General features: G+C 41.0%; 1 protein-coding gene across 1 annotated transcript in view; it reads right to left on the minus strand.

The window, feature by feature from the left end:
• Window positions 1-25,265, minus strand: part of FMN2 (formin 2) — a 356,666-nt gene that overhangs the window by 17,669 nt on the left and 313,732 nt on the right. The window contains exon 16 of the mRNA XM_027530594.1: window positions 7,105-7,254. Within this exon, the coding sequence (XP_027386395.1) occupies window positions 7,105-7,254 (150 nt within the window). The remainder of the gene's footprint in view (window positions 1-7,104; window positions 7,255-25,265) is intronic.

Genomic DNA, 25,265 nt, shown 5'->3' on the forward strand with positions numbered 1-25,265 from the left:
ACACTGAAATCAGATTGATTATATTCTTTGCAGCCAAAAATGGAGAAGCTCTATACAGTCAGCAAAAACAAGACCAGGAGCTGACTGTGGCTCAGACCATGAACTCCTTATTGCCAATTCAGAATTAAATTGAAGAAAGTAGGGAAAACCACTAGACCATTCAGGTATGACATAAATCAAATCCCTTATGATTATACAGTAGAAGTGAGAAATAGATTTAAGGGCCTAGATCTGATGGATAGAGTGCCTGATGAACTATGGAATGAGGTTCATGACATTGTACAGAAGACAGGGATCAAGACCATCCCTGTGGAAAAGAAATGCAAAAAAGCAAAATGGCTGTCTGGGGAGGCCTTCCAAATAGCTGTGAAAAGAAGAGAAGCAAAAAGCAAAGGAGCAAAGGAAAGATAATAAGCATCTGAATGCAGAGTTCCAAAGAATAGCAAGAAGAGATAAGAAAGCCTTCTTTAGCTATCAATGGAGATCTTTTCTTAGCCATGGCTTTTTGTAAATCATTTTAGGAGAAAGAAAGGGGGAAGTTTGCTTTCCTGATCTCTAAAATCTGGTTAACATAAGCTTGTCATGATGCAGCTGAGACTTAGACTTTTCTGACCTCCAAATTGTTCTAGTCAGGAACTCAAGATAACATGTGTGCAGAGGGTCCACTTCCTGTCATCTCTTGCTGCCTCTCCTGGTCCAGAGCATCACACCTTTCACCTGGGCCACCTCAGTTACTCCCAACTCGTTTCTCAATACCATGGTCCCCCATCTCCTACACAATTGGCCCAACTGTCTCTTCTGTGCATGAATCACATCAGGTCATTCCCTTTCAAAAGCCCTGGGAGAACTTTTACTGTACCCACGATAGAAGTCAGTCTGTTTGCATGACTGCAAGGGCCTCAATGGTCAGGTCCCTGCCTGTTCCCTCAGATTCATCTCATGACCTGGAGAGCAGTCAGTCTTTTCTGTCAGGCTTTGTGACCTTCCCACACCTCTGCCAGCCAGGCTCACCATCCTGCCCCTCACCAGCCTCAAGTTCTTTAGCTGTCAGCATAAATGTTGCCTCTTCAGAAAGGCCTCCTCTGACCACACTTTCTAAATGAAACTCTTCTGCTTTTCATTCTGCAAAATTGGTTCACTCTTTACTTTCCTCATAGTGCTAATTTCAACCTATAATTTAAAAATGTGTGTGTTCACTTTTTTATTGTCTGCCTCTCTCACTAGAGGGTAAGATACTCATGGCCAGGAAATTTGCCAAGCACACAGTAGGATGTAAATATTTGCTGAATTAATAAATTCATGAATTTAATTGCCTATTATATCTTAATACATATGAATTACTCCTTTAATGAGTGTATGTCATATTCCTTACACATTCCCAGGCTCCACTGGCCACTGTTCTGTCTTGTCATTTTCCAGCCAAGGCATCTGCTACAGGGATCAGAACTAGGAGGAAGGTTTCGTTATGGGTCGTTTGTCTAGAAACTGACACCTGAATTAAAGGGGTAAGTGGTTGGCCAACTTCACGTACTGCTCCATATGACAGTGCTGAGTGGAGGTCCAAGAGGCAGCTCCACTTAGGTGTCCAACGAACACATGATTACAGAACAATAAGTCTGTCTCTTTAGCTCAAGTTTATTTTTCATTGCTTTGAAAATGCTTGCTTCCTTCTACTCTGATGACACCCCATTTCAATCTGAACGCACAGCTCATACGCATACAAATGATGGAAAAAGGAATGTCAGCACTGCACGAGGCACCTTCAGTTTAATGTGCGGTATCCTAAGGCGGGGAACACAGACATTTGCCTCCAACCACAGACCCCTGGGGCTGAGACCAGATCCGACTGCCCCTCGCCTGCGCAGTGGGAGGAGTAGCTGCCCTTTCTCCTGGTTCCTCAGAGTAAATTAAATGAGCAAATTAAGTTAGACAGCACTTTAAGCACAACCCTTACTAATGCCATCACTGATTAATTAAAATGTCTCAAGCTGACTACAGATGAAATGGTGACAGGCCTCCCTGCATGATGGGGCTTGAGGCCTGGCTCCTGGAGATTGGTCTCCTCGTCTAGGACACTCTCACCCCCAGGACCACCTGGTACGCTCCTAATCAGATCTGCGTCAACAGAATTCTGGAGGAACTGATCCCCCTTGTTGCTTCCCCTGCCCGTCACACTGTACCAGGGCTAGGCTATCAGCTCCAGAGAGACAGGGTCGCCATCAAATGACCGAGGGTCTCCTAGGCCTGGAAACTCAACATGCAAGGAGATGATGACCACACGTCACACAACTGGACTCTGCCTAAAAACCAAGTCCAGCTATAACAGAGCATTTGCTGGCAATGAAGCTGTCTTGGGCACAACTGTCTCCCCCAGGACCATGGTGGTCATCCATCATGGTAGTTTTCCATCACTGTGGAAAGGCATGTGTTGACAGAGGGGATATATTATACACACACACACACACACACACACGTGTATAGCTGATTCACTTTGCTGTGTAGCAGAAACTAACACAACACTGCACAGTAACTACACTCCAATACACATTTATTTAAATACAAAAAAAATAAAGGAAAGAAAAGCACCAGTGCCTCCAGCACCCTGTCTAAGTCACCTAGCTCCTATCCCCCGAGCCCCCTTAGCCTCCCGAGTGGTCGGTGCTGCTGACGGCCCCCTGGGGATGAGATGAGTCCCCTGGGTCCTCACATACAAACAATGTGCTTGGGCAGCATTCATGTCAGTTTGTCCCCATCTTCTGGATAGATCGAGCTGACATTTAAAAAATTTATTTTTCATATTTTGTGTTGCTCAATAATAATGAGTCCAGATTTCTTTGGAGATGGACCTGTAATTAATAAGTATATAAAAGCCTAGTTCTGCATACATGAAAAAAATTTTTTCTGACTCAAGACAAAACCAACTCGTCAGCTGTCTAAAGCATCAAGAGGAGTAGAGCATGATTTAAAACCAAGAAAGGACAGGTCACTTCGGCATCTTCAAACAAAAGTTCATCCTTGGACTCAGAATCAAGACATTTTACCAACCAAGAAGGCAACTGCATCACTTTAATGCCTTGCATTTACAGATATGTTCTTAACATGCCTTGTCAGAATGTCACATGACCTTGTGGGTCATCATAATCAGGAGGTCATTTTTATTAAATGATGCACAACAGCCACTGAATATTGAGCACGGAGACACTGCCCTACATACTCTAATAATCTTGTTCAGTTATCGTCTCTGTGCAGGACAGCTATTACTGTCTCCACTTTGCTAACTCTGAAGCCATGCCTGTCTAGGGCTCAAGCCAGCAAGCGTGTGTGCATGCTAAGTTGATTTAGTCATGTCCGACTCTTTAAGACCCCATGGACTGTAGCCCACCAGGCTCCTATCCAAGGGATTCTCCAGGCAAGAATACTGGAATGGGTTCTCATGCCCTTTTCCACGGGATCTAGCTGACCAGGGATCAAACCCGAGTCTCTTACATCTCCTGCTTTGGAGATGGATTCTTTACCACTAGCACTTACCTGGGAAGCCAATAAAAACTCTGGTCTGGAAATGCTTGTGTTTTCCACACCCCATTGATGAAAGACAGCAGACCTTTTTCCCACAGACTAGAAACTCACCGTTTCAAGAAATATATGTTTAAATCATATAAGTCATCAGAAAAAGCCAAAAATAATTACTACCACTCCATACTCAAACAACAATTAGTAATGATTTTTATAGAGTATTTACAACCTTATAATATTATTCAATGTATACATTACAAATTAGAGCAAGGAAAACTTGCTCAGAAAGGAAAATTTCAACCACACCATTAAAGCATCTTTAGAGTTCAAGACATGCTAAGACATTCTGGTAATCACACAGGTTATTTTTAAAGGCTTAATAAATTCGGGCTGGTAGAGCATCATTTACTTGCCCCTCCCCAACTCCAGTGACACTGCCAAGAAGGGGGTTGTCACTCACGGCAATCCTCCGCTCTGGCTGCAGGACTGCTGAACCAATCACAGTCCCTGCAGAACCAACCTCTGGCCACTGTGGCTGATCCAAAGATGAACACGACTCCTCTGGAATTCCTCTCTAGGATTTCTCTAGAAGCTCGAGAATGTCCCCTCCTCCTGAGTTGGGGGAATGTGAGCCAGGGCCAGACTGATGGCCAGGGGTCCACCCTTAAAGAAACAGCCTGGCCTGGAAATTGTGCTAAAGCACAGAGCGATTGGAGGGAGGGAGTTGAAAGGCAAGAGAAGGTGAGAGTGCAGATGAGAGAGAAAGAGAGGAGAAGAGGGAGCACAGGAGGAGGAGAAGACACTGAAAAGACAGGTGGAGGGTGGCAGGTACAGACACACGTGATCAACGCCCCTACCCAACCCCAGGCTGTGGTTGGCATTTCTGCAGTGAGGCACCCACAGACACCTTCCACCCTGTCCTCCAGAGGGCTAAGGAGCTCTCTCACCTCCCATGGCTCCTCCTCAGTCCTCTGTTCAGAGCAAACGAGCCGTGTGCACGGGACAGCTCCTGTCACCTGCCTGTTAACATCACTACGAGATGAAATGAAGTCACCTCCAGCGAGCCAAAAGGCCCACTGGATTTTTTTAAGCACAGGAGAAGTATTAAAAGAGGATCGGGTTGATTGTATGAGATATTCAGCGAGCATGTCCAATGCCTAAAATCTCCTAAATGGTGGACTGTTGTCAACAGAGTTTTCTGGAAACCCAGCTCTATCTCAGGGACAAGGCCTTCGCCATTCCTGAAGGTGAATGACTTGCTCCAGGCCAACATCATCTCCATGGGAGCCGCTCAGCACTTCTGGACAGGCCACGTGGTGAAGAGAGCTTGGATGAGAGACCCCCTGTGATCTCCTGCCAGGACCTTAGCTGAGAATCCCTTGCTCACTTATGTGCTCTCAGGCCCTCTCCACTCCTGCTGTCTGTGCCTACCTCTCGCCACTTCCACTCTGTCAGTATTGAGGTAGGAGATAGCCGACCTCTGGGCCAGACACCTGGTATTTGTCAAGTGGAGTAAAATTCAAGCTTTGTTCTCACCCAGACACTCCAAGGACAAAGCTAGTGGTAAAAGCTGAGTTCTGCTAAAGCAAAGAGAAAAGGTGCCCACTCCTGAGGTCAAGGAAGACTTCCCTGTCTGCACATGTTCAGGAAGTCTTCTTTGGGGTTGAAAAGGGAAGGGACCCCACCCCATAATAAGTGTGGACACGCACCCATAGGCCTCTATGGAGGGATACATCTTAGAAGAAACTTGCACACACATCTTTGGGAAGGTGTGTGGACCAGTCAGGTGTGAAGAAAGATACAAGGTAATTGGCCAAAGGTAAACAAAGGCCTAGAAGGGCTGTCCTATATAAGTGATTTAAACACGTCCAGACTGTGTTCCTCCTCACTCACTCCGCACTCCTCTGCAGGTGTGTATCTCTGCCCTCCTTCTGAGCTGGATGAACAAACTGTTTTCCTGTGTGCTCTCCCATACGTTGTGCTATGTATCTAATCATAAACATTGGACCTGTTTTTACAGTTTTTGCCTCCTTGAAACAGTCTTGCTTACAAACAGGGGCAAGAGCCCGGGCCACTTTTGCTTCTCGCCTCTAGTCCCTGGTGGTCTAGCGGCTAGGACTCCTGGTTTTCATCCAGGTTGCCCAGGTTTAATTCCGGGCAGGGAACTATGATCTCTCCCTCTGAGATCAGTATCATCCCAGCTCCTGTGCAAAGTGAAACACTGATCTTTCTATATTCTTTCCCAGTGTGACTGAGCCCCAGGCCCTTCCCAGGCTTAGGTCAGAGCTGAAAGGAGGCATGCGTGGGAGCAGTGAGCACCAGGGAGGGAGGCTGTCTGCGACATGCCAAAGTCATTCCTCACCATTTTCCAAACCGAGCAAGACTTGCTCGGTGAAAAGGTGGAAACATCCATGTCTGAACAGTGGTCCAGATAGGCCCGTGTTCACTCAGTTCTCTCTCCTGCATCACCAACCTGGACTCCTGGCAAATGTCCTTTACAGTAACCTGGGTGATGCATCTTGAGGTAGAACAAGTTCACTGTCTCCAAATAGATGTTTACAGTGTTTCCCTTCCATTCAGACCACTCTCTTTTCCATCCACTCGTCACCGAGGCAGACTTCCTGCTCTGATGGAGTCGTGGGCTCTAGGTACGTAATTCTATTAGTGAGAACGGTCCACTTGCTCAGCAAGTGTCAGCAATTAATCTCACCTGATTTTAAGACCGATTGAAATCTACTTACAAGTGAAAACTAGGTGAGCCAGCATGGTTTTATAGACAACCAAGACCAAAATGAAGATGATATGAAAAAAAAAAAACTGTGGAACTTTGTGCTATATAAAGTCCCTTAAGAGGTACATTTTCTAAAGCAAAGTCCTTGTTAGGGTCAGGATGTGGGAAGTGCACTAATAGGCTCAGGATTAGGGTTTGGTTTCCCTTTCATTCTCCCTTCAGACCCCACAATTTGGGGACATGCTTCCCAACTTGGTAACAATGCACTTGTGTAAGCTTCATAATCAAGGGACAGGACTCCATTCCATGTACTTAAGAAGGGAAATTTCCCTTCATTTCTGAAGATTTACTTAAGGAAATGTGATACGATAAGTCTTGAAAATATCTCTTAAAAACATTGATCATCTTTTTCTTGGTGACACCTGGGAGAAATTTTGATATGAATGGTGAAATGTGCGACAATATCCCATGAATTGAGCAAAAGTTAATAAACCAAACTGATTCATCTTACCTTATCAAGGTTTTTTGGAAATGAGTGGGCCTGTCATCTCAGCAGGGCTCTTTCATTCCTCTTCTTGCCTGCCTGCTTCTGTGTGGTTTCCTCACCACATAATCTGGTCTACCAGACAGTGATCCTGGCAAACCATCACCCCAGCTGCCCTTTGCAGCATCACAGCCACTGTGCTGACTCTTCTTATTTGAACTCCAAGTACTGCGCAACCTCAGCACCCTCTTAGACTGGAAACCCCAGAGTGAGGACCTAGTTTTTCATTCAGGCTGTGAAAGTTGGCAACCCCTAACAGGTCACACTGAGAAAACACCAGTTTTAAAATGCCACTGTGTAAATGAAAAACACCTACCTTTCTTGTAGAATAAGTTTGTTCTCTTTCTTCCAAAAGTCTTTAAAGTCAGAGCTGAATTCATGCCAGATACCGAAGAAAACGTTTGGGGACACTTCCTTCTCTCCAATTTTTGGTCTCATGAAGAAATAGGCTGTAGTCTCCAAAAAGCTGTGAAAGCACACACACACACACACACACACACACACACACAAGTGTAAAAGCTATAATTACTTTCCAATATGGGGTATTCTTTCTCCATCAAAAGGCTGATTTCATTCAGGCAGTTACTATTACCAAGAGGACTCAACTCCTCAGGAGTTCTCTTAAGGTTTTATGTTACGAGTTTTTGGACACAGATGTTAGCAGCGGGTAAGAGTCCTCCATATACTATCTGGTAACTATCCAGGTAACTATCCCTGGTCCATCCAATTTCAATATTAATCACTATCTGTCTGACCTATTTCAGAAATGAACCTGTAATCAAGTTGGGACATAAGGGAAGTTGTGGGTCTATACCTAGACTCTAAACAAATGAAATATCAGCCCTCTGCCCCTAAACTAACATGTATCTATACGTGTATTGTACTGCTTCTATACTATCTGACTTCCTATATTGCTGATGGGGAAAAATCAACAGCCCTGGGCGATACTGACAGAGGCTGCCCCTGAAGATCACGGTAACACAGCTAAGTGGGTGTGAGCAGGGCGGCCAGCATCCTGACAGTGGCAGCAGTGCCCATCTCCAGGGCCATCAAGGCTGCTTCATATTACACGTACGCGATGCTCAGAAGAGTTTCAAAGGGTTGACAGCACACAACTAGTAAATCGTAGATTTATGCTGCATCTTGATGTGGACCTCCCCGACTCCAGAAGTGTGCACTGTGTAAGCCCTCCAGTATGGTATTTTGTGATAACACTCAGAACTAAGGCAAATGATCTAGATTTTTAAATACATAAATTTCAGGGGGCAAAGTCTATTATAAACACTTAAAAGACACTGTCTAAGTATAATGGTTTGAATTTCTTTATATCTTGCTCCAAACAAACTAAGAAAATAAAATCATTTATTACATATATGAACTAATTGGAGTTTTGAAAAGAAACTGGGTATTTGATGAGATTAGAGGTTATTACTATTGTTGGGGATGAAACTGCTGGTGGTTATTTTTTAAAGGGGATCTTTTAGAGACACATAGTAAAATATACATGGATGACATTATACCTGTTGAGGACTTGCTTAAAAACCAGTGTGGGAGGGAGCAAGCGGGCAGGGGTATAGATGAAACCAATTCAGGAACTGCTGAAACTGGGTGATGAATACATGATGATCACTGTACATTCTGTTTACTGCCTCTGAATCACAGTTAAGCTCTTCACCTGCATGGTGTTTAATTTACCTACCCCTGCTTCCTTTAGCAAAGTATCAAATCCTCAACAGGTATAAGCAAGTCCTCAACAGGTATAATGTCATCCATGTATATTTTAGTATGTGTCTCTAAAAGATTCCCTTTAAAAAATAACCACCGGCAGTTTCATCCCCAACAACAACTGTCTTCTATTTCTGGCATCCAAGATCTCTTATTAGTGGATTTTCCTCCAGATCCTAAGAGTATATGCAGATTTCTGCACCTATAAATAATATTCTCTCAGCCATGCAGACTCATTGAAAGATACTATTATTTATATACAAATGCTTTATAATTCAATGCTCCCACATCCTCACTCATTTTAAAATCTGGCTTCATAGACCACAATTCCATTACTTTTCTCTCAAGAGTCTCTGATCTAAATGTATAATTTTTAGCAATTTTCCTTCTCATGACCTAACATGATGGAACCATTATTGTTTTGTTTATTGAACTTGAAAGTGAGAAATTATTAACAGCTTTCTTTTGCTCCTTTAGGTTAAACTGATGCAAACTGAATTAAATATATTCCATTTTCCCCTTACAAAAGTCTCAGGAGTTTACAGGAGACAGTTGACATAATGGTCACCTATTTCATGGCCTAAGTTTGTATTAACTTTAGATTAAAAAAAAAGTTGAAAAGATAATGTAGAGAATTCCAGTATAGCCTTCATTCAGCTTCTCCTAATATTAACATCTCACACAACCACCAAGAGATAACACTGAAAATGAGAGGATTCTCTTGTTAGGAGCCATTGCAAACTATCTGCTGAGTAAAGTGAGTGAAACTGTACAGATGAGTAGGGAGGACAGGTAAGGGTGGTCACCCCACTGTGGTGCTGGCCTGCTGACCCTAAGAGACACATACAGAAAGACACACAAAGGTATATATATTTAATTGAAGTATAGTATTGTGGTAATTTCAGGTATACATCATAGTGATTCAGTTATTTTTTCAGATTCTTTTCCAGTATAGGTTATTACAAAATACTGACTATAATTTCTAAAATACTGACTATAAAGTAGGTCTTTGTTGCTAATCTATTTTATGCACAGTGGTTGTATATGCTAATCCCAAACTTCTAATTACTTACATTACATGTAAGTAAGATCATAACAGTATTTGCCTTACTCTGCCTGGTTGATTTCAATAGGTGTAATATTCTCTAGTCATGTCTAGCTCTTTGCAACCCCGTGGACTGCAGCACTGTTATTCACCATCTTCTGGAGTTTCCTCAAATTCATGTCCATTGAATCAATGATGCCATCCAACTATCTCATCCTCTGTCACCCCCTTCTCCTCCTGCCTTCAAACTTTCCCAGCATCAGCATCTTTTCCAATGAGTTGACTCTTAAAATCAAGTAGCCAAAGTACTGGAGTTTCAGCTTCAGCGTCAGTCCTTCCAATGAATATTCAAGATTGGTTTCCTTTAGGATTGACTCATTTGATGTCCCTGCTGTCCAAGGCACTCTTAAGAGTCTTCTCCAGCACCACAGTTCAAAAACATCAATTCTTTGGCACTCAGTCTTCTTTATGGTCCAACTCTCACATCCATACTTCCGATGGTTACTAGAAAAACCATAACTTTGGCTACACAGACCTTTGTCAGCAAAGTGATGTCTCTGCTTTTTAATATGGTACCTATGTTGGTCACATCTTTTCTTCCAAGGAGCAAGCATCCTTTAATTTCATGGCTACAGTCACCATCCACAGAGATTCTGGAGCCCAAGAAGATAAAGTCTGTCACTGTTTCCACTTTCCACTATTTTCCCACCTATTTGCTACTGTTTCCACCTTTCCCCCATCTATCAGGCAAAATAATGGGCTGGATAAAGCACAAGCTAGAATCAAGATTGCCAGGAGAAATATAAATAACTTCAGATATGCAGATGACATCACCCTTACGGCAGAAAGCAAAGAGGAACTAAAGAGACTCTTGATGAAGGTCAAAGAGGAGAATGAAAAAGCTGGCTTAAAACTCAGCATTCAAAAAACTAAGATCATGGCATCACTTCATTGCAAATAGATGGGGAAACAATGGAACAGTGACAGACTTTATTTTCTTGGGCTCCAAAATCACTGCAAATGGTGACTGCAGCCATGAAATAAAAAGATGCTTGCTCCTTGAAAGGAAAGGTTTGACAAATCTAATGTGATAATAGCTCAGTCATGTCCAACTCTTTGCAACTCCATGGACTGTAGCCCACCAGGCTTCTCTGTCCATGGAATTCTCCAGGCAAGAATACTGGAGTGAGTTGTCATGCCTTCTCCAGGGGATCTTCCTGACCTAGGGATCAAACCTGGGTCTCCTGCATTGCAGGCAGATTCTTTACCAGTGACAAACATAGTGTATTAAAAAGCTGAGACATTACTTTTCTGACAAAGGTCTGTACAGTCAAAGCTATGGTTTTTCCAGTAATCATGTATGGATGTGAGAGTTGGACCATAAAGAAGACTGAGCACCAAAAATTGATGCTTTTGAACTGTGCTGTTGGAGGAGACTCTTGAGAGTCCCTTGTACTGTAAGGAGATCAAACCAGTCAATCCTAAAGGAAACCAATCCCGTATATTCACTGGAAGAACTGATGTTGAAACTGAAGCTCCAATAGTTTGGCTGCCTGAGGCCAAGAGATGACTCATTAGAAAAGACCCTGATGCTGGGAAAGATTGAAGGCAGGAGGAGAAGGGGATGACAAATGATGGGATAGTTGGATTGCATCCCTGACTCAATGGACATAAGTTTGAGCAAGCTCCAGGAGATGGTGAAGGGCAGGGAAGCCTAGAGTGCTGCAGTCCACGGGGTCACAAAGAGTCGGACAGGACTGAACAACATTTGCCATGAGGTGATGGGACCGGATGCCATGATCCTAGTTTTTTGAATGTTGAGTTTTAAGTCAGCTTTTTCATTTTCATCTTTCACCCTCATCAAGAGGCTCTTGAGTTCCTCTTCACTTTCTGCCATGGGTCGTGTCATCCGCACATCTGTGGTTATTGACATTTCTCCCGGCAATCTTAGTTTCAGCTTGATCTTCATCTAGCCTGGGATTTTGCATGATGTGTTCTGCATAAAAGTTAAATAAGCAGAGTGACAAATATAGCTTTGACGTACTCCTTTCCCAATGTTTAATCAGTTTGTTGTTCCATGTCTAGTTCTAACTATTGCTTCTTGACTTGCACACAGGTTACTCAGGAGATAGGTAAGTTGTTCTGGTAACCCCACCCCTTTAAGAATTTTACACAGTTTGTTGTGATCCACACAGTCAAAGACTTTAGCATAGTGAATGAAGCAGAAGTAGGTGATTTTCTGGAATTCGCTTGTTTTTTCTATGAACCAATGGATGTTGGCAATTTGATTTCTGGTTCCTCTGCCTTTCTAAAATCCAGCTTGAACATCTGGAAGTTTTCGGTTCACATACTGTTGAAGCTTAGCTTGAAGGATTTTGAACATAACCTTGCTAGCATGTGAAACGAGTGCAGTAGTTTGAACATTCTTTGGCAGTGCCCTTCTTTGGGATTGGAATGAAAACTGACCTTTTCCAGTCCTGTGGCCACTGCTGAGTTTTTTCTTTCATATTGAGTGCAGTACTTTAACAACATTATCTTTTAGGATTTGAAATTATATGGTAACCCTATTTTTAGTTTTCTAAGGTATCACCATAATGTTTCCCATAGAAGCTGCACCAGTTTACATTCCCACCAACAGTGTAGGAAGGTTCTCCTTTCTCTATACTTTCTCCAGCATTTATTATTTGCCGACTTTTTGAAAATGGCCATTTTGACAGGTGTGAGGGGATATTTCACTGTAGTTTTGGTTTATGTCCCTCTAATAATTAGCCACACTGAGCATTTTTCATGTGCTTGTTGGCCACCAGTAAGTCTTCTTTGGAGAAATGTCTCTAGGTTTTCTGCCTACTTATTGGCTGGGTTGTTTGTTTCTTTAATACTGAGTTATAAGAGCTACTTGTATAGTTTCCATGATAGCACCCTGTTGGTTGCATTATTTGAAGATAGTTTATCTCCTTCTCTAGGTAGCCTTTTCATTTTCTTTAAAAAATTTTATGGTTTCCTTTGCTGTGTGGAAGCTTTTAAATTTGATTAGGTCTCATTTATTTTATTTTTAAATATTTATTTATTTCTGGCTATGCTGCCTCTTTGTTGCTCTACTCAGGCTTTCTCTAGTGGTGGCGAATGGGGACTACTTTCCATTTGGGGTGCATGGGTTTTTCATTGTGGTGGCTTCTCTTTGTGGAGAATGGACTCTAGAACACGGGCTCAGTAACTGTGGTGCATGAGCTTACTTGCTCCGCAGCAGGTGGGATCTCTCCAGACAAGGGATCAAACCCATGTCCCCTGCATTGGCAGGTGAATTCTTAACACTGGACCACCAACAAAGTCCAGGTCTCATTTATTTTTTATTTAGTTAATTAATTTAAAAAGTTTATTTATTTAAAAATTTTTATTTACATTTAAGTTATTTTATTTATTTTGAATTTTTAATTTTAAAATTTAATTACTTTTTATATTATTATTTTCATTTTATTTAATAAACTATTTAAAAACTTTTATTTGGCTGTGCTGGGTCTTAGCTGTAGCACACAGGATCTTAGTTGCAGCATGTGGGATCTAGTTCCCTGACCACAGATCAAACCTGGGACCTCTGCATTGGGAAGTCAGAGTCTTAACTACCGGACCACTAGGAAGTCCTGGTCTTATTTATTTTTGCTTTTATTTCTTTTGCCTTGGAAGACTGATCTAAGAAAATGTTGCTGTGATTTATGTCTGAGAATGTTTTGCCTATGTTCTCTTCTAGGAGTTTTATGATGTCCTGTCTTGTATTTCAGTCTTTAAACAGTTTTGAGTTTATTTTTGTATATGGTGTGAGGGAGTGTCCTAAAAAACACAAATTAGTACTGTAAGTAATGAAAGAAGGGTTGTCACTACTAATTCCATCGACATTTGAAGAAATGCTATGAATAATTCTTTGACAAAAATTTGGTAACTTAGATAAAATAAGTCAAATCTTGGAAAGACACTAACTACTAGAAATCTCACAGTAGAAATAATATGAAAACATGTACATCTATTAAAGAAATTAAGTTAATAATTTATAACCTTCCAGAAAACAAACCACAGGGCCTAGGTATTTCCCTAGAGAATTCTATCACATCTTTATAGGGGAAAAAAAAAAAAAAAGAATCTCTCTCAGAAAGTAGCAGCAGAAGAAAGAGTTCCTAACTCATTCTGTGAAACCAGCAACTGTCTCATACCCAAACAAGATAATGATATTACAAGAAAAAAAAGTGCATGCCAATATGCCTCTTAGAATCAATTAAAAAATTTACAACAAAATTAGCCAGTAGAATTCAACATGAATAAAAAGAACTATACACCATGACCAAGTGATGTTTATTCTAGTTATGAAAATGAGTTCAATATTCAAATTAAAAAATTTAATCTACTGCATCAATAAACTAAAGAAAAAATAATATGATGATATTAATTTATGCAGGAAAGATATTTGATAAAATACTCTCAGCAAACCAGGGATAGAGAATTTCCTTGACTTAAGAAGGAATATCTACAAAAGAACTTCTATAGCTAACACCACACTAAATGTTAAGATACTGAAATTTTCCCTCCTAAGAATGGTTATAAGGCTAGAGTGCCCTCTCTTTTACTTCTGTTGCACATAACAGAAGTTGTAACTGGAAGTTGTAACTAATGCAATAAGACAAGAAAAGTAAATAAGGTTTACAGATTGGGAGGGAAGAAGTAAAAGTGTATTTGCAGATGAATATGCCTATGTTGTAACTAATGCAATAAGACAAGAAAAGTAAATAAGGTTTACAGATTGGGAGGGAAGAAGTAAAAGTGTATTTGCAGATGAATATGCCTATGTAGGGGTTTCCCTGGTAGCTCAGCTGGTAAAGAATCCACCTGCTATGCAGGAATCAAATTGACCCAGTTCAATTCCTGGGTCAGGAAGACCCCTGTAGAAGGAGTAGGCTACCCACTCCAGTATTCTTTGGCTTCCTGGGTGGTACAGATCTGCCTGCAACACAGAAGACCCAGGTTCAATCCCTAGGTCTGGAAGATTCTCTGGAGGAGCGCATGGCAACCCACTCCAGTATTCTTGCCTGAGAATCCCAATGGATAGAGGAGCCTGGAGGGTTACAGTCCTTGGGGTCACAAAAAGTCAGACATGAGTGAACAATGACGCACACAGCACAGCATGTCTATGTAGAAGTGCCAAAGAATCTACAAAATAATTCCTGGAACTAATAAACAAATAGGAACATTGAAGGATACAGGTCAATAAATACAACTCGAATGTTTTCTGATATACTAGCATTGAACAATTAAATTTTGAAATTAAAAACAAATAATTTCCTATAGCACAAAAAAAATGGAATACTAAGGTAGAAATCTAGTTACAGATATAAAGCCTATGAGGAAAATTATAAAACTATGATTAAAATATCAAATAAGAGCTAAATAAGTGGAGAGATATACTATGAACATGGGTTGTTGTTCAGTCACTAAGTTGCATCTGACTCTTTGTGACCCCATGAACTGCAACATGCCAGGCTTCTCTGTCCATCACTATCTCCCTAAGTTTGCTCAAACTCATGTCCATTGAGTCAGTGGTGCCATCTAACCATCTCATCCTCTGTCACCCCATTCTCCTCTTTCCCTCAATTTTTTCCAGTATCAGAGTCTTTTCTGATAAGTTAGCTCTTCACATCAGGTGGCCAAAGTATTGGAGGTTCAGCATTGGTTCTTCCAATGAATATTCAGAGTTGATTTCCTTTAGGATTGACGGGTTTGATCTCTTTGCTGTTCAAGGGACCCTCAAGACTATTCTCCAGCACCACAGTTCAGAAGTGTCAATTCATTGGTGCGTAGCCTTCTTTATGGTCCAACTCTCAGATCCATACATGACTACTGGAAAAACCATAGGTTTGACTACACAGACCTTTGTCAGCAAAGTGATGTCTCTGCTTTTTAATACACTGTCTAGGTTTGACATAGCTATTCTTCCAAGGAGCGAGTGTCTTTTAATTTTGTGGCTACACTTACTGTCTGAATTGATTCTGGACCCCAAGAAAATGAAATCTGACACTGTTTCCACATTTCCCCCATCTATTTGCCATGAAGTGGTAGGACTGGATGCCATGATCTTAGCTTTTTGAATCTTGAGTTTTAAGCCAGCTTTTTCACTCTCCTCTTTGACTTTCACCAGGAGGCTCTTTAGTTCCTCTTCGCTTTCTGCCATAGGTGGTGTCATCTGCATATCTGAGGCTGTTGATATTTCTCCTGCCAGTCTTGAGCAAAGCCTGTGTGTGATGCATCTAGTCCAGCATTTCACATGATGTGCTCTGCCTATAAGCTAAGTAAGCAGGGTGACAATATACAGCCTTGATGTACCCCCTTTCCAATTTTGAACCAGTCCTTTGTTCCAATGAACATGGGTAGGAATAGTCAATATTGTAAAGATGCCAGTTCTTCCCAACTTAATTTTATCCATGTAATTCCAATAAAAATCCTAACAAGTTACTTTGTGGATGTTGACAAACTGATTCACTACCCAATTTTAAGACACACTATAAAGTGGGACAGTGTGATATATTAGCGAAAGAGTAGACATATACATTAATGAAACAGAATAGAGTGTCCAAAAATAGGCTCAGAAATATAGCTGACTGATCTTTGAAAAAGGAACAAAGGTAACTCAATGGAGAAATGATAGTCTTTTCAACAAAGGTTCTGGAACAGCTGAATATTTATATGCAAAAAATCAACAAAAGGAATCTATAAACAGACATCACATCTTACACACACACAAACACAAACACACAAACCTAAAATCCTGATCAACAACCTGTGGTGAGAAAAGTTAAACAATTTGAAGGTGTTATATTATTTTTGGAAGGGGCAAAGATATTAAATAAACATTGGTTAATTTAAAGGTATTAAAAATAGGAGAAATAAAAATATCATGTTTGTGGCAGCCACAAGTATGCATCTTTCAGATCTCCCAGGTTCCAACTGTGGAAAATGGAAATGACCAAGGGCCTTAGATGCTGTTTTGAAGCCCATCACTTCATCTGTACGGAGGCCCAGGGTTGCTCCTGGCCGGCAAGTGCACTCAGCAGGGATGCTGGTGTAGGTGTCATCTAGGACACACAGGCTCCTCTAAATGGTGACTTTGGCTCGAGGACTTTCATTGGCTTTACCAAAACTTTCTGGTAACTGCACTGCAGTCTAAGGCTTTTGCTATTTAGGCTTTCTTCCTTCGCTCTCCACCATGAGAGCTCGACCTGCATCTGGGTCTAATAGCTGCCCCAGCTTCCTCTGCCTCCGTTACTGTTTTTCCCAGTAAATCCAGTCTTGGCACCAGGTTCGTGGAGAACTTGAAATAGTATAAGTGGAGCCACGAGGAGTCTGAGAAAACAAGCAGTAAGATGAGGTCTGAGACACAGTCAGCCAGCACCCCACTGTCCTGGGTGGTACACAGGGCAGACCCTGGCAGAGTGGAGGAGGCCATGAACTGGTAAAGATCAGCAAAGTGGCCTAGAAAATGTCCTCACAGGTGTGATGATTCAGGTTGCTGAAGATATGGTGAGAAAAAGCCACAGAGACAGTGGAATTGGCTGACTACAGCTGAGTTGGACTGACACCCCACAGAGAGATAATGAGGGATCCTGAGCAATAACAGACAGCTAAAGACTAGGGGGCAACTCGATAATTGGAAAGAGGCCATTATCACCTGTAGTGAGAGAACAGAAACAGCAACACAGCAAAAAGATGTAACAGAACTGAAGAGCTCCAGAGACATTTAGAAGCACAGCCAAGCAGGTCTGCTATGCTAAAATCAGATCCCGGGCTAGGAAAATCTAGGATCCTGAAACAAGTGAGAACGATATGAGTCACCCTTACAGATCCCTGAAACTATCAGTAGTTTGTAGAGGGGGCCTACTCTTCTCTAGTAAAGGTGAGCTCCCCACCTAGAAAAGTGCCAGAACTAATGAAGGAAAAGAGATTATACACACAGGTGGCTGCAAGAAAACTTTCCTGAGGTAGCAGGACCCAGGGGTAGCTCTTACAGGTCTAGAGTAAATGGTGGCCATGCAGAGAAAAGCAGACATGACTCAGCTGCTCTGGAAAACAGAAGAGGGAGTGAGGAGGCTGGGATCTGTGGGCATGTCCATATATAGTAAAAGAATCCAGAGCACTAAGCAACGGAACACTCCATGGGAAGTCCCAGAGGGCCCACTGTGCACCAAGGCAGTCAAGACTGCTGGTTACAGGGATACTGTTTTCAGTCCATGCTGTGGACCAGGAAAGGAGAGGAGGTCACAGCTGAGCCCATTAACATCCATGGAGATGATGATGAATTAACAGGGGCCAATGGTGAAGCCCAGGGATCACAGTTACCATCGTGTCTGCCCCACAGGGAGTGTGGAGATAGTTAATAGATCATGGTATCCTTAGAGGTACATGGGCACATGTACGCACGTGTGCGCGTGCGCGCACGCACACACACACACACACACACACACACAACACTGTTTAACATCTACAACCAAAGGAAAGGGTGAGAACAGAGAAGCTGCTCTAATAAAAAATCAAGATGCCTTGCTCAGTTCCTGGAGTTGAGCTGATTTCAGATCCAGAACTCACTGACCAGAGGGATGACCCTGAAACACTGTGGGAAGCGTGTACTGTACTAATCCCCCTGGTCCTTCTCCACTGCTCAGGGACAAAGGGAAATATTCAGGCATTTCAAGAGGTGTGGGACCCAGGGTCTGAGCAGCTACTACAGCCTCATCGTGGTCACCTGCACTGGAGGGGGTCCCACACACCAGTACGCAGACACCAGTCTCAGAAGTCCCTGGGCCTTACCCCACCCGTCAGCAAGAAGGCAGGACTTGGCAATCAAAGGGACCAAGGCCAAGCAATGCCTTGGAGACCATCCACAATAGCCAGCCTGCCTCAAGAGAAGGACCAAGGCAACCCAACAGGGGTAGTCCTAGAGCATGAAGCTATGGTATCCAGAGAATGTGCTGCTGGAACCTACAGGATGCCACTGCTCCCAGGTCGGGAAATGTAACCAAGCCACCAGATACATAGAAGTAAGAACAGCAAATTAGGAAAAATGAGATGACAGAGGAACACATTCCAAGAAGAAAAAAATAAAACCCCAGAAGAACTAAGTGATGTGGAGATAGGCAATATATCTGATAGAGTTCAAGGTAATGATCGTAATAATCAAACAATTTGGGAGAAGACTTGATGAACAGAGGGAGAAGGTAGTTTTTAACAAAGAATTAGAAAAAAACAAAGAAGAATTGAACAGAGATTAAGAATACAATAACTGAGTTCCAAAGAGGAGACTCAAGCAGTTAATGATGAGAGAAGTGAGAAAATGCAGGAACAGAGGAAGACTGGTTAAAGCCTGAAGATTGATGATGGAGATTCTCAAAACATCACCCTGTTACCTCATCACCAATCAGTCAGAAGAATAACTAGACATGATCATGTACCCTGTGACTCTTACCCCTAATGTGGTCTTTCAACCCATGTGTGAAAGCCATCAGGGAGTTCTAGTCCTTTGAGCATGACTGGCCTGTTCTCCTTGCTTGACACCTGCAATAAATGCTGTATTTTCCTTCATCACAACCCAGTATTAGCAGATTGACTTTTCTGCACATTGGTGAGCTGACCCAAGCTTGATTTGGTAACAAAGTGAGTTAAAACTTCACCTACCTGTATTGCAAATTAGTAACGAACTAGTAGTACAAGGTTATTATTGAGAAATATGGCAGAAATATGAGAGGAAACTGCTAAGAGAAATGTAATCGGGTGTAGGGAAGGGTGGAGCAGGGGAGGCTGCCTTTTGTTACAAGCCTGGTGGTACTAATTGACTTTTTCAATTCTGTCTACAATTAAAACCTTAAGAAAAATAAAAATTAATCAAAAGCGAAACTGGAGAAACAGTGTATGCCTAGAAAATATGAGGATAACAAGCTGAAAAACCTTTCCTGAATGAACCTGACTATGTATCCTCTGCAGTTTGCTACTGAGAAGAACACCAACAAACAACAGGTAACTCAGGAACAGTAAGAAAAATAGAGATAAACATTGATACTCTGTGGCTACAATGCTTAGAAAACTTCCCCCAATTTTAAAATCTACAAGTATTTCCCATTATTTTCTTCTGGTTTAAGTTTCAATTTTAATGTTTATTTCCTTAATTCTTTTGCAATTTATTTGGTCAGTGGCCTGAGGCAGAAATCTAGAAATCTAGGTCTACTTCCAGCAGAACCAATATCCTAAGGTTGATTTCCCCCTACTTCTTCTTTTTTCCCCCCATAACCAAGTCAGTTTATTTCAGGATTGCAAGGTTGGCTCAACATTTAAAAAAAAAAAAAAATCAATGTATTTCACATTAACATGTTAAAGGAGAAAATTAATGCAACCATTCAATAGCTTTAGAAAAAATGTTTGAAAAAATTTAATCCCTATTCATAATTTTAAAGCTTAGCAAATTAGGTAACTGAAGGAGATTCTTAATTTGATAAGGAGTATTTACAAAACTTATAGCACAAGTAATGTTACTTAACTATACCTATCTTCTTTCCTGTTTGTCATTTATAGTTAATCTAGTTGATTTTATTTCTCCTTGTTTTCCTCCTTTCAGAGCTCTTCTCAGAAGCATCCTATGCAAAAAAGACCACTTAAAAGTGGTGAAAAGATAAATCCTTTCATTTTCCCCTGTTAACACAGGCCTTCTTCTCATTGTCCCCTTCTGAATGCTAACACCTTGTTCACTATTTCAGAGCCTTCACTTTGCTGTCCTATCACTGACTGTCAATTTTTCAGATTCCTTGATCTCGCTAGTGAGAAAATGCAAACAGAAAACTTTAAAGATAGTGTTTCACTTCTGAGCTGGCACTGAAATATGTCTTTTTTACGATGGAATTAAGAAATAATGATTTTTAAAATGCCAGTATCATTTTATATTACCTAGCAGCAAACCTTCTCTTTTTTCTTATTTATGAACTATTATCTGGGAGACAGGCTATCCCATCCTTCACTCATTGTTCTATAAATCTTATAATTAACATCACTAAATTTATTCTGCACCAAATGATAAACATTATAATTGAAACAAGATACCAAGTGCTGGATTTTGACATTTAGTTTTCTTTTAAAATTTATTTTCCATCAAAATAATTTGAGTGGGTAGTTATTTGTGGTTACTGATTCTAAAAAAATTTTAACATTAAAAATTACTTAGATATGCATCCCCTGATATTTCTGGTAAATTTTGTTCTTGAACTATACAATAGGCTATGAAAAAAATGCCACTGTCTTAAATCAACATAGTAATATTTAACAACTGCAGATTTAGCAAAGCAATAAGGACATTTATGACTATTTTAACCTCTTGCTACTTGTTTTCCTTATTGTCTGGTCATTTCTATTAAAATGCTGGATAATTTATGGAGTTTACACAAATATTATAATGCTGAATAACTGTGTGTGTACAAATTATTGGGGAGGATAGGGGAGAGATTCTCCCCTCCCCCAGAGATTTATATGAGGAAATTAGATCTCATAATCCATTAAAATAGAATCTCACATTTCTATATAGGCACTTTGTACAGAAAGAAGATTCAATAGCATGAAACTGTAAAATGCCCTATGCAAATACAAACTCTAACCATAGAGCTGCTTTTGACACGAGGTCCAAATTCTGAAAGCCTGGATTTGAGAACATGACTTAGCCACTTGAATAGCACGGGTGATAAAACACATATTTCAGATTAAGCTAGTAGATTTGAAATATTATCTTCATCTGTATCTAACCTGCAATATGTGGGATATAGCTAAGGGAAAAAGGAAAGATATGCGGCATGAGTTTTGAAAAAAAAATGAGACCTATATTTTTATGTTCATTAAGTAAGGACAGGAATTAAAAGGTTCTTAACACCAATTTTAAAAATGTATATGCCAACCTATAAGGCACTGTTTCTCCTAAGACATCAGTGGAGCCTTCACGTGAAGAAAGAGTAGCTCAGTTTTAAAGTGTAGACTTAGAGGTACAAAGGGGTTTGGATCATTTTTCTTCTGATTATATGAGCACGTTGATTCATAGCTTGAAATATCAGAAGCAATAATTTTCTGGTTATTTTTTACAGGGCTTATATTTCAAGTTCTCTGAATAAATGATGACAGATTTCCCACATTACCGATATGCAACCATGCTCTCAGCTATCACTGAAGGTTCGAAATGAAATCAGCTTCAAAAGTGAGGTCTACATTTCAGGTCATAAAAAAAGAACATTGGACAAGACTCTCCCCCAGGTATTGATTCACTACACTCTAGAATAAAATAAAAAATACTGTTTAGTGAAGTATCTTTATCACATCCTATTTCTAGTCCCCCCCCCTTTTTTTATTTACTGAACTCGTTTCCCAATCTCTTGTTTCCCCTTTTCATCACTTTTTGCTCTCTTTCTGGTGGATTCTTCACAGTGAGTTAACTCAAAGTCAAGAATATTCTTGCCTATATTTTCATAGGTTTTTTTTAAGGCCAATTTTAAAAACCAGTGTCCTGAGGTGGGGATGATTTGGGAGAATGGCAATGAAACATGTATAATATAATATGTGAAATGAATTGCCAGTCCAGGTTCGATGCATGATACAGGATGCCTGGGGCTGGTGCACTGGGATGACCCAGAGGGATGGGATGGGGAAGGAGGTGGGAGGGCGGTTCAGGATGGGGAACATGTGTACACCCGTGGTGGATTCATGTTGATGTATGGCAAAACCAATACAATACTGTAAAGTAATTAGCCTTCAATTAAAATAAATTTATATTAAAAATAAAGATAAATAAATAATTGCCCAATGCTAAAAAAACTTTGATTTCAATACCGTTAAATCAAATAATTTTGATCAAGTCATGACTGTTCCCGGAAGTACTAATGACTTTATTGCTAAACAATGTAAAGACTACAAACAAAACCGAAAAGACTTTATGAATTATTTTATGAGGATACATTTTCGTAACTTTAAAAGTAACCCCCAGTCACTTGGGGAAATATTTTAGTGGGTTAAAAAATAAGGTTAGGCAACTTTTGAGAAGCCCTGCAAAATCTGCATCTATTAATATTCATCCTAGTCTAGGGACTGATCTTACTTTTTCAAAACTTGGTACAGATGCAAAATTCCACACCACAGTATTACCAGAGGGATTGAAATATATTTTCATTGCAAATATACTGATATTTTTCCTTAGGAGTCTCTGTGGCCAGGAGCAGGTGTGTTTGATCTCACTCAGATGGGCTGACATTGTTTGAAAAGGAGCGGGCAGGACCTGGGAAAGTCTTGGACCTTTGAAAGAAAGTGCGGTTTGCCCAGCAATCCCACTTCTGGGCATACACACCAAGGAAATCAGAATTGAAAGAGACACATGTACCCCAATGTTCATTGCAGCACTGTTTACAATAGCCAGGACATGGAAGCAACCTAGATGTCCATCAGCAGATGAATGGATAAGAAAGCTGTGGTACATATACACAATGGAGTATTACTCAGCCATTAAAAATAATACATTTGAATCAGTTCTAATGAGGTGGATGAAGCTGGAGCCTATTATACAGAGTGAAGTAAGCCAGAAAGGAAAACACCAATACAGTATACTAACACATATATATGGAATTTAGAAAGCTGGTAATGATAATCCTGTATGCAAGATAGCAAGAGAGACACAGATATATAGAACAGTCTTTTGGACTCTGTGGTAGAGGGCGAGGGTGGGATGATTTGGGAGAATGGGATTGAAACATGTAAAATATCATATGTGAAACAAATCGCCAGTCCAGGTTTGAGGCATGATACAGGATGCTTGGGGCTGGTGCACTGGGATGACCCAGAGGGATGGTATAGGGAGGGAGGTGGAAGGGGTATTCAAGATGGGGAACACATGTACACCTGTGGCGGATTCATGTCAATATATGGCAGAACCAATACAATATTGCAAAGTAATTAGCCTCCAATTAAAATAAATAAATTTATATTAATAAAAAAAAGAAAAGTTAAAAAAAAGCATAGTGTCTAGCGGAAAAGCAGTGTGTATGGTGGATCTACTGCATGTTTGGCTTCTGTGTTAAAAACTGTCTGCTTGCACTGTTTATAATAGCCAGGACATGGAAGCAACCTAGATGCCCATCAGCAGATGAATGGATAAGAAAGCTATGGTACATATACACAATGGAGTATACTCAGCCATTAAAAAGAATACATTTGAATCAGTTCTAATGAGGTGGATGAAACTGGAACCTATTATACAGAGTGAAGTAAGCCAGAAAGAAAAACACCAATACAGTATACTAACGCATATATATGGAATTTAGAAAGATGGTAACAATAACCCTGTGTACGAGACAGCAAAAGAGACACTGATGTATAGAACAGTCTTATGGACTCTGTTGCAGAGGGAGAGGGTGGGAAGATTTGGGATAATGGCATTGAAACATGTATAATATCATATATGAAACGAGTCGCCAGTCCAGGTTCGATGCACGATACTGGATGCTTGGGGCTGGTACACTGGGATGACCCAGAGGGAGGGTATGGGGAGGGAGGAGGGAGAAGGGTTCAGGATGGGGAACACAGGTATACCTGTGGAGGATTCATTTTGATATTTGGCAAAACTAATACAATATTGTAAAGTTTAAAAATAAAATAAAATTAAAAAAAAATAAAAACTGTATACTTGACCATGTTGACCTCCCATGCACATGAAGGAAACAGATCAGAAAGATGGATTGGCCTGCAGTCAGCCTAGGTGTATTTCTGTCTTCCTCTGGGACACTTTCTGCAGATGCACAACTTTAGTGGGTCAAGAGTCTATGAGGTGATTTCCTGCCAGCTCTGATGCAAAGTTTGCAAAGTAAATGCAGCTGAAATTTCCACTGCTCTAAGTCCGAAACTCTCAGGACAAATGGTGAGCAAACCAGGTAAAACAATTCTTCATGCTACTTTTCATGTATGTTTACTCACATCTGATGTATGCAGCTATAGTCCCCAAAAGTGAAATGATGCGCTTTGTGATGTAAAATTCCCACAAAGAAACAAGTTCAACCTATAAAAGGTCATTGGCTATTCACCAAATTATCTCTTTTTAACCCTTACTGTTACACTACCTATGCCCCCTAAGTCAATGGGCCATTACTTAGCTTGGCAAGACTTGCCGCACCAGCCACCCACAGCCTGAGCTGAACTTCAGGAGCTCATGCCACCTGTCTGGAAGTTAATCAGACTCACCCTTTTCAAATCTGCAATAGTAGCCACAGGGAAAATTCAGACTTGGGTCATTAGTGGCAGGTCCCCATAGTGAACATCATGAAGTGAGAAGAATACCAAGAATACTAAGAATACCAATATACGGTGCTGATACTGTGCCTGGCACTGCTCTACTATTCTCCTCATTTTAGAGATGAGGAAATGGAGGTACGGTTCAATAAATATCTCCAAATCAGACAACTTGAAAAAAAGTGAAACCACGATTTGCCAGTGACTCTAATCTGGCCATGGATGGAGGAGCCTGGTGGGCTACAGTCCATGGGGTCGCACAGAGTCGGACACGACTGAGTGACCTCACTTTCACTTTCTAATCTGGCCAGGGCCTGGGCCCTGTGCGCATCCCTGCCAGGTTCCCACACCTGGAGGCTGTTTCCCTTTACTGCGCAGCCTGG

Source organism: Bos indicus x Bos taurus, chromosome 28 (genome assembly GCF_003369695.1).
Source record: "Bos indicus x Bos taurus breed Angus x Brahman F1 hybrid chromosome 28, Bos_hybrid_MaternalHap_v2.0, whole genome shotgun sequence".
Lineage (NCBI taxonomy): Eukaryota > Metazoa > Chordata > Mammalia > Artiodactyla > Bovidae > Bos > Bos indicus x Bos taurus.